The sequence below is a fragment of the Acomys russatus genome, chromosome 28 (genome assembly GCF_903995435.1).
Source record: "Acomys russatus chromosome 28, mAcoRus1.1, whole genome shotgun sequence".
Taxonomy (NCBI): Eukaryota; Metazoa; Chordata; class Mammalia; order Rodentia; family Muridae; genus Acomys; species Acomys russatus.
The window spans coordinates 19,803,073-19,821,679 of NC_067164.1; the positions used below are offsets into that span (position 1 = coordinate 19,803,073).

The 18,607-nt window shown below is 42.7% G+C and overlaps 1 protein-coding gene across 1 annotated transcript in view; it reads left to right on the forward strand.

Moving 5' to 3' along the window:
* Positions 1-18,607, forward strand: part of Fras1 (Fraser extracellular matrix complex subunit 1) — a 401,691-nt gene that overhangs the window by 267,572 nt on the left and 115,512 nt on the right. Inside the window, exons 29-31 of the mRNA XM_051170886.1 lie at positions 1,456-1,782; positions 12,288-12,441; positions 18,259-18,446. Coding sequence (XP_051026843.1) covers positions 1,456-1,782; positions 12,288-12,441; positions 18,259-18,446 — 669 coding nt within the window. The remainder of the gene's footprint in view (positions 1-1,455; positions 1,783-12,287; positions 12,442-18,258; positions 18,447-18,607) is intronic.

Below are 18,607 nucleotides of genomic sequence, written 5' to 3' on the forward strand. Positions count from 1 at the left end.
CACACACACACACACACACACACACACACACACACAGAGTTGTAGACTTCTCACTAGGCAAGCTTATGTGATTAATCTAAGGATGCTCTATTTTTGCATATTTATCTCCATACCCTGAACAACAAGAGCCTGAGATATCCTCAGAAACAAGATACCAAATACAGCAGACTACCAAGAAGAGACTTGATACCCTATGAGCATATACAGGGGGAGGAGGTCCCCCTTAGTCACAGTCATAGGGGAAGGGAGTAAGGGGAAAGTGGGAGGGAGAGAGGAATGGGAGGATACAAGAGATGAGATAACAATTGAGATGTATTATGAATAAATTAATAAAATATATTTTTAAAAAGATACCAAATACCCAGACCTCATATCTTCCGTCCCAAAGTAAAACTGACCCAGAGTAAGAGCATACATTTAGTGACTACCAAGTGACAGTAATAGCTGCCCCCGCTCTTTTTAATGATGCTGCCACATCAGAGGTAACTTGTCTCTGAGGAGAGATTAGAAATTGATTCTAAGTTATGTGTATAAATCTTGCTTTAATTAAAGCTAACACACGCGACTTTGTAAACATGGGCCAGCCTTGAGACCTGGTGACTTAGATGCTCTTTAGAACTTAAACTGGGATGTTGTGTTTTGATCTGCTTATGTGGGGCAATACAGCCAGTGAAAGCTCTGGGGTAGATGTTGACAAAACCTACTCTGAGATGGTGTGTTCCCACAGTTCCCTGGGTTTTGTTTGTTTCTCCACAGTCACATGAACAAATAATAATTGCATGCTTTAGTTTTATTTATTATATGATATGCTTTTTATCAACTTAACTTTTTGAAGATGGAATTTGAGAAACTCTAACTTATTTTGAGTTATATTAAGTATGTATGATATTTTACTATCATCTTGATCCTGAGATTTTTCTCATGTGAGTTGACTTGGTATTTTCTATTTATATACTTTGATATCACCCCTGACCTGGAAGAATATTACCAAGAGGGACTGATAATAGCATGGATGCAGAGAACGGAATTATGTCACTGAGGCAGCATGTGGCAGTGTGAACTAGAGTGAAGTGTGTACTTCCTAAGCAAATTGCATACTTCTTGTTAGTCTTTCTTGGGTTCAGACATCAGATTGGGTTTCATGACACTGGGCTGTGTTCTCCTGCAAAGGCAGCTGGTGCAAGATGGCCGAGAGAAGCAGATATCATTTATAGATTGCATTTTACTAAAACTGTGGTTCTCAAGTGGCTCAAGAAACCTCCAGAACACAGAGGCATGGAATAACCCCAGTCACTATGGCCCACCACACCTCTGACAAACAATTTTTTTCATGAAATAGATTGTCACCTTCATGCCTCCCTGAAACGAATGCAACCAGGTTAGAGATGTTCCCATCTTGCCTGCTGCATTGACCTATTAAATGTTTCTTCTTCCCACTTCCTTTTGACTCTACAGGCCCCATATGTGCTGAGAAATGAGATCCTGTACATCAGCAAAGGGGAGCGGGCAGCCATCACCACCCAGCTGCTTGACGTTCGGGATGATGACAACCCACTGGATGTGGTCGTGAGTGTGCTTGATCCTCCACTTCACGGCCGACTGCTCCAAACGTTCCCAGCGTCTGAGGCACCCACCTACCAGTTCCATCTAGACCAACTCTCCAGGGGCCTCCTCCTCTACGCTCACGATGGCTCAGACAGCACATCTGATGCCGTCGTCTTTCAGGCCAACGATGGACACTCCTTCCGAAATATACTCTTTCGTGTGAAGAATGTACCCAAGGTAGGTGTCATCCCTAGGGTCGCAGTTTCCCTGTGTCCCCATGTGAAGGGTTACTCGTGGAACTATTTTGACAGTTCTTATAAAATTAAGGCCGCGCGATGAAGTACTCGTTCATTCGTTCCAGCAAAGTATCTCGTACATATAAGGTCAGTATGGTTTGATAGGCCCATTGTTGCTCCAAAGGGTTCTCCGTTGGTCTGAAGCCATAAAACTGGGCTGTATCTGCTTTTGCTTTTGTCACCTGCCTTGCCCTGATTGTGGGAATCAAGGCACCTCTGTTTCCGGGTGTCCTTCCAAAACAGTTCATGAAATAAGGAACTCGCTGCCTAGTTATCTGAATTAATGAAAAGGAGTAAGTCTAGGCTTTCTGTTAGCCAAGCTGGAGTAAGATGAAAGAATGTGAAGAAGCTGTTGGTTACCCCCAAGGGATTGTCCTGTGTGACAGGGACATGCCTCCTGTTCTGAGCCACTGACACGCCACCTTTGTACATTTTGCCAAGGCCATGAACACCTGTGTTGTTAGTTGCTCAACAGTTACTTGATGTTTTTCCTTCAGTCACCTTGTTCCTTTAGGATGGTCTCATCCAAACAGTAATACTTGTAAAACCATGGGCTTTGTGTAGAATTAGACTCTTGCTGAAATTCTGTACAGTTTTGTCCATGTCCTATACAAGATGGTCTTGGACACTGCAAATGTCGCATCCTAGGAGATGCTGAGCTAACCTACTCAGGAACAAACACTCCTGCCAGCGTTTTCCAAAGCTTGTTTGATGTCCCTTGGAGGCCCTTTCCTCAGTCACACATCAAGTGGCTCCTTCCCATCCATGGTTGTAAATTTGGAAATGATATTTTTAGCTTTTCACTACAAATATCACTAACGTCAGAGATGTTATTGATGATTAGCTAAAGAGAGATTTTTCTGAGGATAATTTAAAATTGCTTGCCGTATTCTCACCAGGGATCACTCAAGGCAAGATGGTGCCCTTCCCTGCATCCCATTGTGTGCTAACTTGTTCCTGCTGAAAGCAGTGATGGGGGTGGGGGAGGGGTGGGAATGACGTGTGTGAAGGCTGATTATGCAGCAGAGCTGGCAGATGGCCACCTTGTAGCAAATCCTGGTTATCACCCTCTCGGCGGTTGCCTGTGGGAATGAGGAATGAGGTTTGGTCCTGGGGAGATGGAGTCCAGACAGCTGCACAAAGATTTCTCTTCTTCTTTCTTGGTTTCCTGCTGTGGGCTTCAGCACAGCCTTCACCAGTGACGTTCATACCATGATATCAATCTCTGTGTATTGCACGATTTTGCATCAGATGTGAAAGGATGGAAGGCCATTTCTAGGGTTTCTTCTGCTTTGACTACCAAAACAAAGCAATGAAAACCAGGATTTAATTCATAAGGAGTGGGGGACTTGAGACACAGATTTTAGGTTTCTTGCTGGCCTTATACCTTAAAAGTCATGTAGGGAATTACTGGTTCCTGAAAAGTGAGATTAGATGGTACCTTTTCTCCCACCACCTTCTCATCCGACCATCCTCTATTAGCACTGTGGTTCCCTAGTCAGGCATTATAACCATGGCTCAGACCTGTGACACTGGTGGCCTGAGCCTCAGCATTGTCAGAATGTGCTAAACATAAATTTGGCTGTATCCACCCTTGTAGCGTGCAAATATCTACTGCTTTTCCTTTTAGGAATTAAAATAAATGTTTCTTTATCCCTTCCATCTGGGTCCTGCCCTGATGGAAGGTTGGAATACTGGCTGTGTGGCCTCATTTCTCCTAAAGGAAATTATAGCATGGGCAGGCAGGCTTATGTTTGGATGGTTTTAACATTTACCAGACATGAAAACTTGATGTGAATTAATTCCTTTTAATCTTCCCATTCATTCTGTGGTATTTGTACAATTTTCTCTTACTTACCAAAGGAGGAAACTAAAACAACTACAACAGAAAGATTTGTAAATATTCATTTTCACAAAGGCTTCCCACACCGGACCTAAGACTTCTTTTCAAGTATGCCTGCCTCACACACTCAGCCAGGAGGTTCATCTCACTCTGGCCTGTAGTTTTTAATATTTTAGGCATATATAGTCTCATTCCCTTGGTGGATTAAATGAAGACAAAAATTTATTCATTTCTTCAGTGTCCTATCCAACCAAGCTGAACCCCAAACCTTCTGGAATCTTCCCTCTGGATTCGTCACAGCTTATTGCAAGAGAGGCTATTTATAGTCACAGGTCTACTGGGCCCAGGAAATAAAGCTAGCCTCATGTGTTACAGCGACTGGTGCATGTGTAGTCGGATATGATTCCTTTCATTCTAAGAGCCATTTCTGAAGACGGGTGTGAGAGTTCTTTCCCTACGGCTGCCTATGTGTTAAATCTGGGGGAAGCGCCAGTTACTTGCTGGTGCCTAGTTGGTAGCTTTAATGGAATGGATAAGGATGTTGTAATTCCTTATGAATAGATATCCAAGTGAACCATGAATCGCTATCTTGTTCAGTGGAAAAGCTAGCTATTGCTGAAGGAATAGAAGGAAGCTTTGTGAGGGGAAGCATTAATTTAATTCAGCAGGGCACCTTTCATGTTTTTGTTGGGTGGGTAGCTGTACGCAGAAGGGTGTGATGGCTTGCGCAAGACGGCTCTGTCTCCCAGGTGCTCCGTGCCAGGTACAAAAAGCTCAGGGCACCTCTGATTATGCTGCCATGGCTCTTCAGGACTAAGCAAAGGAACTGTGAGTTCAGTCTCATTTTTCCAAGTTGTGTACTATGTCACCCAAATGGTAAATAAACTTGACTGCCACTTCCAGGAAGACGCTGAGCTGCTGTGGAGACAACAGGCTCCGGAATGATAGCAAAACACCTTTTCCTTGGGCAGGAGACAGAGGGAAAAAGAAGTGGTAAAGCATGTTCTCCTGCATAGGTTTTCGTTAATTGGGTTAATTAGGTAGCTGGCCAAACCCAAGCCTGCTAGAGATAGACATTTCTAAGGAAGTTCCACCCCCTGCAAGGGCTACAAGGTGGGCATGGGAGAGCCAGCACTAGTAGATGGCTCTTCTGCTGGGTTTTCAAGGAATTGCCTCCTTTTCCATTGACTACAGTGCCTCTGGAAGGCGTGCCTTCTTTCCACTTTGGCAACCAGTGTAACAATCTTACTGACCTCCTTTGTTGTCTGAGCAATTCTTTTCTGCAGCTGAATAATGCTTTAATGTTCTTAAAAAAAAATTCTTCCCAATGCCAGAGTAAAAACCGGCTGGAAAACTCTGCCTCTGAGAGTCCGTTCTGATGTGGGATTGCCTGCATGTAGCTTAAAATGCCCCACTGTATTTCACTCATGCCTCTCACTGATGCTTTGTGGGGACACCATTAGATACAATTATTTGTGTGACTTTTCCAATGTCAGTGGTGTGAAAGTGTTCGCTATATGAGTAAGCACAACTAAATCCCTTCCAAATGTAATTTTCCTTTTTAAAAAAAAACAAAAAACAAACAAAGAAACAAAAAAAAAACAAGCTATTTGGCTTGTTAAATCCATTGTCTCATAAGATACACTCGGAGAAAAAAAATTTTATTGACTTAAATATTGGAATCTACACCAAGCAAAGGTTGTGTGCTCCTGACTTCAAATAGCAAGCCTCCCGCACCATCCGGTTAGCTTTGCTCTTCTCCTCCTCCTGGCTCCCTTCATCTCATGCCTTCTACACCACTTGTTTCTTCTCTCGAGTCCATAACGTCCTGCAGCATTAAAAACTTAAATCTGTGGTATAAGTGAGCTCTTGAAAACAAAGGTATATTTTTTACAGTATAAGTGGGAGGAGGGGGACTAGCCAACTAGCCATTTGCTGAACGGTAGAGTTTTGAAAACTTTGATCTGGATTATTTGGGCCCAGAAGTAGCCTATGGTATCATTTGAGCTAAAGTTTCCTTATTTATGACTCCACTGTCATCTGGGGAGGGGATTGTATTTTGTTTTAAAGGACGGGAGCTTGTGCTTTTTACTGTGCCTTACAACATTAATATTTTCACTCGTAATACAATATGTAACGGCTAAATTTTATTACCGGCATTTTTGTATGCCTATTGTTCTATGAAATGAATTAGAAGAACTATTTAATTTAAAGCACTGCTTTAATCATGTCCTCAATTTTACTGATTGGGATTTCATTGCCTGCTAATGTACTCTGAGGGGCACATAAAACATCAGAGGGCAGGATTGCTCAACCAGGGATATAACGAATTTATTGAGCTGATGGGTATATGCAATGGAGAAAGGCTATAAGGGGAAAAAGAAGTTCCAAAATGTCAACAAGTAGGGGGAAATTTCAATAGGAGTTGGCTTCTGCACACATCAGCTATAGGAAAGATGTTATATAACTTTCTGTCCATCCTTGTCCTCTTCCCAAGAGAAAACAGTAAAACAACCACCATCAAGACGAATATGAAGATTACTATTTTTTTTTTCTGAAAACAATGAGTAGAGCTTAAAAACCATATATATTTAAATTTATAACATCATGAATTTGGGGCTATGAACGTAGCCAGGAAGCCATCATTGCTTCAGAGTCACAGATACCATCACTTCCCAAGGTTTTCTCTGGATCTCTTACCATTGCTGCTGACTGTTCTGTTAAGGATACTTAACACTGTCCTCTTAGCAAACAAAGCAATCTATGCAGCATTGTTAGCTATGGGTGACACTGTATAGATTCCCAGGTCTTAGTTATTTTGTGGAACTGAAACGTCACACGGTTTGACTGTTAACTTGCATTGTCCATGTTTCCTGTCCCCTGTCTATTCCTAGTCTTCTTTCTGTATAAACATGACTGTTGTAGATACATGTTAAAGTGACATCACATGGCTTTAGTCATCTTCCTATGTCTAGCTTATTTCATTCAGCTCAATGCACTCTAAATCCATCCATATTCTCATAATTCATGACTTCCTCTGTTTTGTGACTGAATAATATCCTCTTTTTCTTTGTGATTTGGCAGGGCCTCGGTGTACAGAGCCTTAGTTCCTCTTTTTTGTATCTACTGCGGATTTACCATGAAGCTTGCATAGAATCTTGAATTTTTAATAATAGCCCATTTTAAACTGATATGTGATCTTCAATCACACATTCCTCTCCATTTTTATATGTCCTTGCCCCCTAATATTATGTCATTAGTGTCACAATGTATGGGTTTTTTTTTTTAATGTCATCAGCCCTACTAACAAATTCCTATAGTTATTACTTGTCTTTAATACTTTTGCCTCTTAAAGTATTATTCCAGATGCTCTAAACAAAGAAAATGCTATATAAATATGAACATGCATGCATGCACACACGCACATGTAGAGTATTGTGTATGGAATAATGGCAAGGAAAATATAGGTTGTTTCTGTTCAGAAGAGACAACAATTTTTCCTGAATGCTGACAAGCTGCTATTGGCTGAGTCTATGGACTTAGAACCTGTAGGAAGAGTCACCTCTGCTTGGCTCTGTGTGAGTTTTCTACTTTCGAGTTTTCACATTGCTAATTGACATCCTTTCATTTCAACATGAAGAACCCAACATTTCTTTTCTGAAGAGCCAAGTTCTAGTCAACTATATACTAGCTTTGGTTTGTTCAGAAAATCTCTTTCTCATTCACGAATGACAGCTTTGCGAGTGAGTTATTCTTGGTTTCCAATTGTATCTTTCATTGCTTCAATTTATTTATTTATTTTTCATTGCTTTAATTTATAATCTCACTCTCTGGGCATACAGAGTCCCTGCAGTGTAGCCTCGTGGGAGTAATGTGGGTGACTTTTCCTGATGCAGAACTCTCTTCATTTAACTTTTGGAAACTTGGCCATCATTTGAAGATCTCTTCAGGTTCCATTTACTTGGTTCTCTGAGCTCATTGATTTTGATGAGCATTTCCCACCTCAGATCTGGACCACTTTCTGACATCATCTCTGTACATGGGGGTTTGTTCTTTACTTCTCTTCTTTGCGTTCCTCAGACTGGATGGTTTAAAATAATCTGTTTGCAACTCGCTGACTCTTTTCCCTCTCTTTCAATGGGGACTTCTGTTGAAGCTCTCTTGAGTTTTAAATTTCATGTGTTTTATTATTTAGGTCCAGATTTCTCTCAGCTTAAAAAAAAATGGTTGTTGGCTTTGGTGGACTTTTCATTGTGTTTGTATATTGCTCTGCTGACCAGTGTTTAGTTTGCTGTCTGTGTCCACTTGGCACTTGGGTTTCCTTGATATTTCATTGTTTTGCATTCTTTGTCATGCAGTTCATAGACCTCTATTTCTGTACAGCCAGGCCCTGAAGATTTATTTTCTCCCTTTAGTGGTATCATGCTTCCTTGGCCATCTTTTCTGTGTTCCTTGAAATTATGCATGTGAAGAACCACTGACCTCCCACAGTCTTTACTGTTTGGCTTTCTGAGGGAAAAAAAAAGACTTCCAACACTCAGTTCCAGCTAAAGATTTTGAAGTTCTTGTCATCTCTGCACATACCCGTTCTATTTCTTTTGGCCTCTTTTCAGGAGAAAGTTGAGGATTCTCTCAAAACTGTGAAGCCGAGATTTGTGATGTAAGCCTCCATTCTCCCTATGACAGTGCCCCCGATGTGTTCAAGGCCACCTATTGGCTGTGTACTCTCTTGTGTGCACTGTCTGTGCAGCAGGAAACTCTGCCTGTGACAGGAGCTGTGAGGAGTGCTGCCAGTGCTTAATGACTAGTTGGGGGAAGCCTTAGCTACTTTTGTGTTGCTGGGATAAGACTCCATGACCAAGGCCAGTTACAGAAGAAAGAGTCTCAGAGGGAGAGTCCATTCCATTGTGGTGATCTGAAGGAGAATGGCCCCCATAGGATCATATATTTGGATGCTTAGTTGCCACAGAATGGCAGTTTGGAAGGATTGAAAGGATTAGGAGGTGTGGCCTTGTTGAAGGAAGTATGTCACACGGTGGAGGAAGGAGTTTTTTTTTTTTTAATTCTAAAAGCCCACTCCAAGTTCAGCCCCTCCACCCCTACCTCTCATCCCCCACCATCCACCTCCCACCCTCTACCCCTCATAGACCGAGATGTAGCTCTCAGCTAGTTCTCCAACACTACACCAGCTCTTCCCTTGATGATAATTGACTAAACCTCTGAAACTGTAAGCAGACCCTCAGTTAAATGCTTTCTTCTATAAGCATTGCCTTGGCCATAATGTCTCTCCACAGGATTAGAACAGTGACTAAAGAACATGGCAGCAGGCAGGCAGACCTAGCACTGGAGAAGTGGCCAAGAGCTAACAACCTTATCTACAAGCAGAAGGCAGAGAGAGCTTATTGGGAATAGCATGGGCGCTTGAAACCTCAAACGTGGCCCACAGCAATAGACCTCCTCCAAGGCCACACCTTCTAATCCTTCCCAAACAGTTTCACCAACTAGGGACCAAGTATTAAAGTGTATGAGCCCATGAGCTCATTTAAACAGGGAAACTACAATGAAAATATCTTATGAGGTTCATGGACAGGGCTCTTGGTGGATTTCGTGAGCTGGTGGCTATGACTTTCTGTTGTTTGTTGAGCTCTACAAGATTACTACTGAACACCCAACTTCCTTTCCCCTGCTCCTCCAGGTCCCAGAATACTTAGCTTGGAGTTTGGCCTTTGATGCCCTCTGATGAAGCGAAGGATTCTTCTCATGTTTGCCCAGTGGGCAAAGTTGCATGGAAAGGCTCTCTCCAGGCACAAAGCTGTTGCATCTTGGAGGAAAATGATCTGAGGAAATGCAACTTCCCTTCTTTTCTCCAGTTCATCTATTAGAATTTTTTTCTCTCTATTGAGGTTCTAGAACCTCTCAGTTAGATACCAGGATCCATGTGAAAGTATTGTCTTTTGTGGATGGTTGTCAAAATTAAAGTTTTTGTGGGAACTTGAAGACAGAAACCTTCTATTCTACAATCTTGTTGATGTCAAGAATTATAACTCTTATTCCTAGTAATTGTTTGTTTCTTCTTAACTTCTGAAAAGAATAATTGGAAAATTGTGCTGTTACATTTGGAGAAGAAACATCCAGAACATTGAAATCTATTCTGAGCTGCACTCCTCATGAACTGGCATGCCTGCATATCTTCTAGTTATTTTAAAAAGAGACTATTCGGAGTTAAGAGGTCTTATTCAGCAGATCTGGTGTAAGGCCTGAGATTATTTTTTAAATCCTAATGGGCTTCCTAGAAGAACATATGGTTCTGAACATTGACTTGCAAGATGCACCATCCCCTAAATAGTTGCAGTCTTCCCAGGAGCCATAGAGAATTGCACTGATAAAGGGCAGTAGAAATTAAGACAGAGCAGAGAACTGTCTGGGGACTGTGTGCTGAGGTCATGGTGCTTCTGGTTTGGAATGTGAAAGCTACATTGCCTGATTAGCTAATAGCCACAATAATGTGGTTATTGGTGCACACTTGATCTCTGCAACCAAAGTCAAAGTTGAATAAGCTGCTTCTACTAGAAAGATTTCTAGCAATTGGAAACCCTGACCCCAAGCATACCATGATATCTAGAATGGTTGCAGCGAGAGCCTTTGCTCTCAGAATTTTGGCACACTATATGCAGTGTTTTAGGCACAATTTTCATGTTTCTATAAATAATATGCTATAACCATTTAAAAAAATTTTTTATTAAATTATTCTTGTTACATCTCAATGGTTATCCCATCCCTTGTATCCTCCCATTCTTCCCTCCCTCCCATTTTCCCCTTATTCCCCTCCCCTATGACTGTTCCTGAAGGGGATTACCTCCCCCTGTATATGCTCATAGGGTATCAAGTCTCTTCTTGGTAACCTGCTGTCCTTCCTCTGAGTGCCATCAGGTCTCCCCCTCCAGGGGGACATGGTCAAATGTGAGGCACCAGAGTACGTGAGAAAGTCATATCCCACTCTCCACTCAACTGTGGAGAATGTTCTGACTATTGGCTAGATCTGGATAGGGGTTTAAAAGGAGAATGTTTGCTGAAATTTTGCCACTGAACATTAACCAAGGTAGGAAGGAGCCTTTCCCTGTTCTCCTGGACACCATTTAATGCTGTTCTGGGGTGTGTGAGTGTGGTGGAAATAGCCGTAACTCCTTTCTGGAGGCGAACTATACAAGTGTCCAGTACCTGCCAAACATGGCACCACCACCTCTGAAAAGTGTCCTCCCGAGCAGGTGTCGGCTCCGTTGAGTGGCATATCTGAAAAGAGCAGAACCTAGAAAGCCATCTCTTCCAAAACGCCCAATTTAAAAATACCGGCTTCTCTTGTTTGTGAAATATAGAAAGTGCAACTGGAAGGCAAGCATTCTTGGGATAATGTCAGTCATGGGGCTGAGGAAGAGGGCCCCCCCGCCTCCATAAATCAGCACTGGTGGGTCTTTGCAATGGCATCAGCTTCAGCAGTTACATTGGTTGCCTTCCCCAGAGCGCTGGCGGAGAAGTGCTTCCAGAAGGACACGCCCCTGTTGCCGCCTCACTTTCCATCAGTCGGTGGCCTGTTGGCTCTACCTATTTAGTTTTTCTTTCTTTCCCCCACAGTTAGCCCCTTGCAGGCCTTCATCTTCCTTCCCCGAAGCCTTTGCACAAATGTGTAAAATGTTTTCTATTACTCCACCTTCCCGCAATGTTAGTCACTGCCGTTTTCTTGGCATTGGACTCCATCTTTCTAAAGCTAATCAGCGCCTCATTATGTCCGTCCCATTGTCTTTCCCAGACATTCTTGTTTCCTTCCTCCTATGTGTAGGTTTAATAGAGACTTCAACATGGCATCTTCTTCTAGCTTTCCTTAAGATGGTTTCACTTTTGATCCCAACGATTTTTAACTGCCCGAGTTCTAATGGTTCCAAACATTTGGATATTTTGTTACGTGCACAGCATATTGTCTCCGTCTTTGTCTCGGCTTAATAAGCTAACCCCTCTGCCTAGAGTCTGTAGTCTCACTTGTGTTCTTAAGAAGCCAGTGCTATTGTTACTTAATAATAAAATGGCATTTCCTTTGGAAAATCTTCCTGAAACTCCATTCTGTCTTCCTGAGGGATCGTCCTCAAACTTCTTATAGAGGACATTTGTGAAACATCTGATTCTTCCTGTCTCTCCTTCTAGGCTCCAGGCTCTGCAGTTGGGATGTTTCTAGATACTTCACTTCTCTTAGAGAAGGAGCTGGCATATTACCTGTGTGTAAGGAACCACTCGAGTAATGTGTGGTGGATGAGGACCAAAGGACGGGCAGAAAGACAAATGAAAGGAATAAATGGAGAGCCTTAGTTGCCTGGATTATAGACGTCACTTGTTGATGATAAATGAAAAGACAGAACTTGACAACATTTAAGTATATACAGACATGCACATATCTACACACCAAGTCCACATGTGGCTCATGGTGCAACTCTGAGCTGTGTTTTCTTCCTCACTAGATGATCATTGGCAGCCGTGAGCCCCCATGACTTGCATCTCTGAGGAGCTATTTTTCTGCGTATGTATGGACCCAGTGCTGCCCTTTTCTTTTATTCCAGAAGGATGAAGCTCTGCAGCTCGTGACTAACTCTATGGTGTGGGTTCCAGAAGGGGGAATGCTGAAGATCACCAACCGAATCTTGAAGGCTCAAGCTCCCGGAATCAGAGCCAGTGACATCATCTACAGGATCACACACGACCACCCCCAGTTCGGTAACGTGTTTCTTCGATGTGCTTTCATTTTTTGCATTCAGAGAGTGGGAGTTGGTTTTGCACCGTGCCATGCAGCAAGGCTATGATTCAAATGATCTGAGCTTTCTAAATTTCACACGCCTCAGTGAAGGACAAAGTGATTATGACAGCTATCACACTGTACACCCTTATGAGTACCTTATCAGCACATTGTATATAGTATCTAAGACAATAATTTGGTTTTTTTAGGTAATTTTATTTTGTACATGAGATTAGGGAGCAGCTTTCTGATAACCACATAGATAACATGTGTTCTATGAATTTCTCTAGCGCTACTTTTATCCTCTCAGGCCCATCTATAGACCCCCAACTTTTTATTTTAAAATATTTACTGCATTTATTTATTATGTTCATGGAAGAGAATATGTGTGTCCAAGAGAGCACAAATGTGCCCATGTATGTCTACCATCTGCCAGAGGACAACTTATGGGAGTTGGTTTCTTCTTTCTGCCATGTGAGCCCCAGGGTCAAACTCAAGTTATCAGACTGTCCTACTCAGTAGCTGGCCTCTCCACCCCCTGAGCCACGTTACCATCCCAGGCTCTTAATAAGGGCTAACAAGAAATGACACAGAAATATCCTTTACTACTCACCATTGTCACTTTTCCAAGAAAGATGGTACATGTGATAACCCAAGATATTCCCTATTGACGTCAGCTGGAAATGCAGTTCCACAAGAGTTACATTGAGGTATTGCTCATAAGTGACTCCCCCAAAATAAAGTCTATAGGTCCCAGCAGCAGAAGCAGTCTTTGCACTTGCACAGATGTGGGGGGAGGGTATCATGTGTCCACCCTATTGCTCACTCTTCTTGAGCCTGGCACTCAGTTTTTGACTAAGCCATCAGTCAGAGCCTCATCAATCTTTCTGCGCATGCAGCACCGGGGTTACAGTATGCACAAGACCATGCCTAGCATGTTACCATGGGTGCTGCCATTGAACTTAGTAGTCTGCATGCTTGTGCAGCAAAGCCACCTCCCCAGCTCTTGGCCAATACTTTTGACGAGAACTGTTCTGTTGACATATTTGTGGACTCTTGCTTGCTTTGGGGGCCATTTGGTGGTTTACTTGTTTGGGAGTTAAAGTCTGATTTTTCTGCTTTTGTTTTATTGTATTGGAGCTAAAAGATGTCACTTTTTTTTTTTTTTTTACTGTGGTCATGTTAACTTCAATCCCTCGATTAAGGTGATAGCTGCCAGATTTCTCCGGTTATTTTTTTTTTTTTCTCCTTGACGTAATTAGTTAAGTGTCCTGTTCTGAGGGCCCTTGAACTGCTGAGTTTGAGCGAGGTGACTCCTAAGTCCTTTCATCTCTAAAGCCTCTGACTCTTGTGATGTATTAAGTTCCCTTACTTTACCTCGATTATTAAAGGCCAGAAATTAAGCTCCCGGATTCCATAGAAACAGCTCGGCGTTTCATTAAATACGGAACAGAACAAGGCTGAATTAAACGGTTTTTAAGCAGATGAAAGTTCGGCATTTCAGCATAATGAATGCTTTATTGGGACCCTTTTCTGTCACAACTCTCTTGGCTTCTCACGAACCTAATCTCTGGGTGTCCCTTTCTCCTTTCCAACAATAATCAAATCATGTTACCCTGGAGAACCAATGACAAGTGAGAAAGGTGGTGGGAGCTTGGCACCCACGGAGCACAGATCTACTTACCTCTCTGTGTCCCACTGTGACGCACTTAAGGCCCTCGCCTCATGGCTTTTTGTTGCACTGAGTTCCTCCATTGCTTTAGAACAGAGGTTCTCAGTCTGTGAGTCATGACCCCTTGGGCAAACATCTAGCTCCAAAAATATTTACATTATGATGCATAACAGTAGCAAAATTATAGTTATGGACTAGAGAAGAAAATAATTTTATGGTTGTTGGTCAGCAGACCATGAGGAACTGTATTAAAGGGTCGCAGCATTAAGAAGGTTGAGAACCACTGTTCTAGAACCTTCCATGAGGCTTTAAGCTCTTTGTGAAGAAACGACACTAGAATGCAACTGAGCACCAATTACTTTTACAGTCTGAGTATAAAGGACCTAAATACAGCCAGGCATGATGATTGCTCATACCTGCGTCTCCAGCACTTGCGAGGCTGAAGCAGGAGGATTGCCGCTAGTTTAAGATCCAGCCTAGCTTGGACTACCGAGTGACACAGAAACTCAAAGGAAAACTAAAATCCTAAGTTCAGCCATTTTCAGAATCACCATTATTTTCAAATATAATCAACCAACTGATTGACATGTGCCTCCTTGGTGCCACTCTAGGCTTAGAAGTAGCTTGTTGCAGTACCTTGAGCCTCATTTGAGAGAGATTCTCACTTAGTCAGAAATCAGTGTAACTCTGAATTATTTATCATCCTATAGGAAAGTATTAATAAAAATAGCCTCAATCCCAGCATAATTCATAGACATTAAAATGAGATTTTAATTCTAATAACATTAATTGTTTCTCTTCAAAAGTCTTCATTAAACATAACCTTAAATATACAATAAATCCTGGACAGAAGTGACTATGGTTTTCTTTCTCCTTTTTTTTTTTTGGTTTTGGTTTTGGCTTTTTGAGACAGGGTTTCTCTGTGTAGCCTTGGCTGTCCTGGATTCACTTTGTCCACCAGGCTGTCCTCACACTCACATTGACCTGCCTGCCTCCACCTCCTGAGTGCTGGGATTAAAGGCATGCTCCACCACGCCTGGCTGTTACTTTGATTTTCGAGCCTAGCATTTTACATAAGAAATGTGACTTCCCTTTCTGGTAGAATCCTGGTGAAGGCAGTGGTGAGGAACTACAGCAAATACTAGCTCTCTCCTCTTCATGGGTATGGCACCATGTCCTCGTGATTTCCCCTGGTCTTCTTAGGCAATTGTTCCAAGGCAGCCATATTCTATCCGGTGATGAACTCTCCATAGTCAGGGCACCCGGCCTGTCCTTCTGTACTGTGTCCATCAGTGGCAGCCACCCTGCCTGCACACTGGTCTTCCATTTCCTCCTCTCTTGTCTCCACAGCCATGATTGGCAGCTTGCATTGCTTGTCTCCCCAGTATCTGCTTCTTTCTTTGCAGACCTTGGTTCAGGTCTTCACCTCAATGCTACATTTTTCTACTAACCTCCTAATTGGTTAAACTGCCTGTATAAACATTAACCGTTGCTGTCCTTGGTAACAGAATAAACCTTGACCTCCTTAACAGTATTTTCAAGCCTTATAGACCATCTGAATTCCAGTCAACAGTTCTGTGTTCCAAGCTCGCGCACACCACTCACCTGCAGACGCTCTCCCTCCCAGTGGCTCCTAGTTGCTTTTCGTGCTGATCTGCAGCTCAGCATTAGTGATAGAACCTGCATCTGGCCTATCTTTCTGTCCTCTCTTCCTTCACACCTATTGTAGATGATAACAAATAGGTAATCAAAGACTACTAAGTTGAAACTGTTGGGACTTCCCAATATCCTACAATACCTGTAAAACCTGGATCATAAGGAAAGGTTTGTTTTTTTTTTTTTTTAGTTGAAAATGTATTTATTTCATTAGGCGTTGTCAGGGAAACTGGGCTTGGCTCCTCTGTTATGAAGCAGATAAGCTGGGAAGCCAGGTGTGGGATCATTTCTGCGCCACTCTTTTTGTTTTCGTTGTGGTAATTTTCCTTCAGAGTATTTCGCAACTGTCACTCATGAGCAGGGCTGATCTTGGAAAGCCATATCTTGTTCGGAGCATCTTACGATGTGAGTTTTCACTAGGAGAGCTTCACGGTAGAATTGTTTGCACAGGAGCAGCTGAAAAGTGACAGGAGAGCCAGGGTGAGTCCATCCCCCATGGCTCTATGAAGAAGAGTGGTAGCGGTGGTCTCCTGTTTCAGTTATTCACTGTTCTCCAGCTTAACTCGAGCTTAGTGCACATAAATATTAGAACGGTATTTACTGTGAGTAAGAGGGCAGATTTCTCTGGAGTAATGAAAATAATGCTATCAGTTTTGAAAAAAGAAACGTGCTGTCAGTTATCTACTCTTCCTAGTGTATTAAGATTGGGCATCTGCCTACACAGCATTTTAAAAATAGAAAATTTGTCTCTCTCTTCCCCCCTCTCTCCCCTCACTCTCCTCTCTCTCTCTCTCTCTCTCTCTCTCTCTCTCTCTCTCTCTCTCTCTCTCTCTCTCTCTCTCTCTCTCTCTCTCTCTCTCACACACACACACACACACACACACACACACACACACTGCTACGTCCCTCTTATGATCAAAATGTCAGGTAGCTTGTTTGGAGTTTACCGTTAGGTACAGAACGCACCCTGCTTTCAGAAGTTCATCCACTTTTCTGTGCGTTGTCCACTCGAAGGCATATTCTTGTGAAATTTTAATTGTTTCTGTAGCACTTGTGTATTTGTGGTATCACCTTAGGATGATAGTAGCTTAGGGTGAGGCATAAGCATTAAGAACAGGCAGATGGTGTTTCCATTCAGAGTTTCTTTCTTCAGTTCAGAGAAAATGCATCAAATGAGGGGGCAGAAAATGCTAAGTTCTTTAATAAGACAGATACTGACATATGTACAGAAACCGGTAAGGATTGGTAACAGAGCTCCATGGGCAAGACTATGAATTTTCCATTCAAATCCTTGCTTCAGAGCTCTATGGGTAAGACTATGAATTTTCCATTCAAATCCTTGCTTAGCTTCTGGCCTCTGGCAGGTCCCGGAGCTTCTCTGAAGGTAAAGACATTTATAAGGAAGCCAGTGACATCATTCACATGGACACATAGAAGGGACAGTGGAAGTAACCAGCCTTCTCTCTAGGTGCCTCTAGGGTCCGTGTCCAATAGGTTGAGCATCTCTTAGCAAACATGTTTGAGACCAGAATTCTTTCAGATATGAATTTATTTTTAAATTTTGAGAATTTGCAAATAAGTGATGAGTTATCTTAGAGATGAGACTCAAATCTAAGCACATAATCAATTATAATTCATGCACATTTTATATATAATATAGCCTGAAAGAGACTTTCTACAGTATTCATAGTGTTCCCCAGCATTTGAATAAGGCCTTTTATGTGAGCTCTATCCAGTATGGGATTTTTCTATACAGTGTCATGTTGGCACTCAAAAAGGTTGGGGTCTTGGGCCCTTTGGATTGTGGGCTTTTAGATTAGGGATGTTCAGCCTGTTGTCGTTTTTACTTTACACATGAACAATGAATGGAGCCTTAGGAGTGTGAGTACGCTCGTGTGTCTGAGATAGGCAGAGCTGGGTTTGAACGGCCACACGAGGAACAGTCTTCTATATGTCTCCTAGTGTTGGCCGATATTATCTGCACTGGACAGAGTCCTCTCAGGGATAGCTCCCCCCCTGAGCTCACTCTCTGTTGTGTTTACAGCCTAAAACTGCTGTTCAGAATACATCTTGAATTACGTAGAAAGTTCCATATAGAAATGAATCCAGCCAGTGCCCAGAATGTGTCTGCTCACAGCATCGACTGCATTTAAGACTGTTTATGTAATTTTAATAGATACCAGTCAGCAGCTTTATGCTTGCATTGCCCTTAAATGACTATTGGAGATGGGGAAATCTGTGTCTAAAGGGGTATTAAATGGTATCTATTGAGTTGTGTTAGTGTTACTTTTGCTTTAGATAAAGACATGTGTGTGCATGTGTGTGTGTGTGTGTGTGTGTGTGTGTGTGTGTGTGTGTGTGTATACATACATACATATATATTCAGTTTGTAAAGAGGGAGTGGTGGGAAGGAAGGCGACATCCAGCTTGCTTTCCGCAGAGATCTAACAGTATGGCTGTGCTCTCCCAGGGGAGGTGGTCCTGCTGATGCATCTGCCTGCAGACAGTCCTGGCAGCCCTGCCGAGGAAGGGCAGCACCTGCCTGACGGGAGGATGGCCACCCCGACCAGCACCTTCACCCAGCAAGACATCGACGAGGGCATAGTGTGGTACAAACACTCAGGAGCCCCGGCTCAAAGCGACTCGTTCCATTTCCAGGTGCCCTCCGCATTCTGACCGCCCTTACTCTCAGGCCACGTGGGCCATCTTACTCAATCGCCTGTCTAGCAGGGAGGGAAGCGTAACTGATAAGACTGAGAGGTTTGCAAATGTGTTTATTTGGGTGAAGAAGAAATAAGTACTAGCTGGGGGGGGGGGCG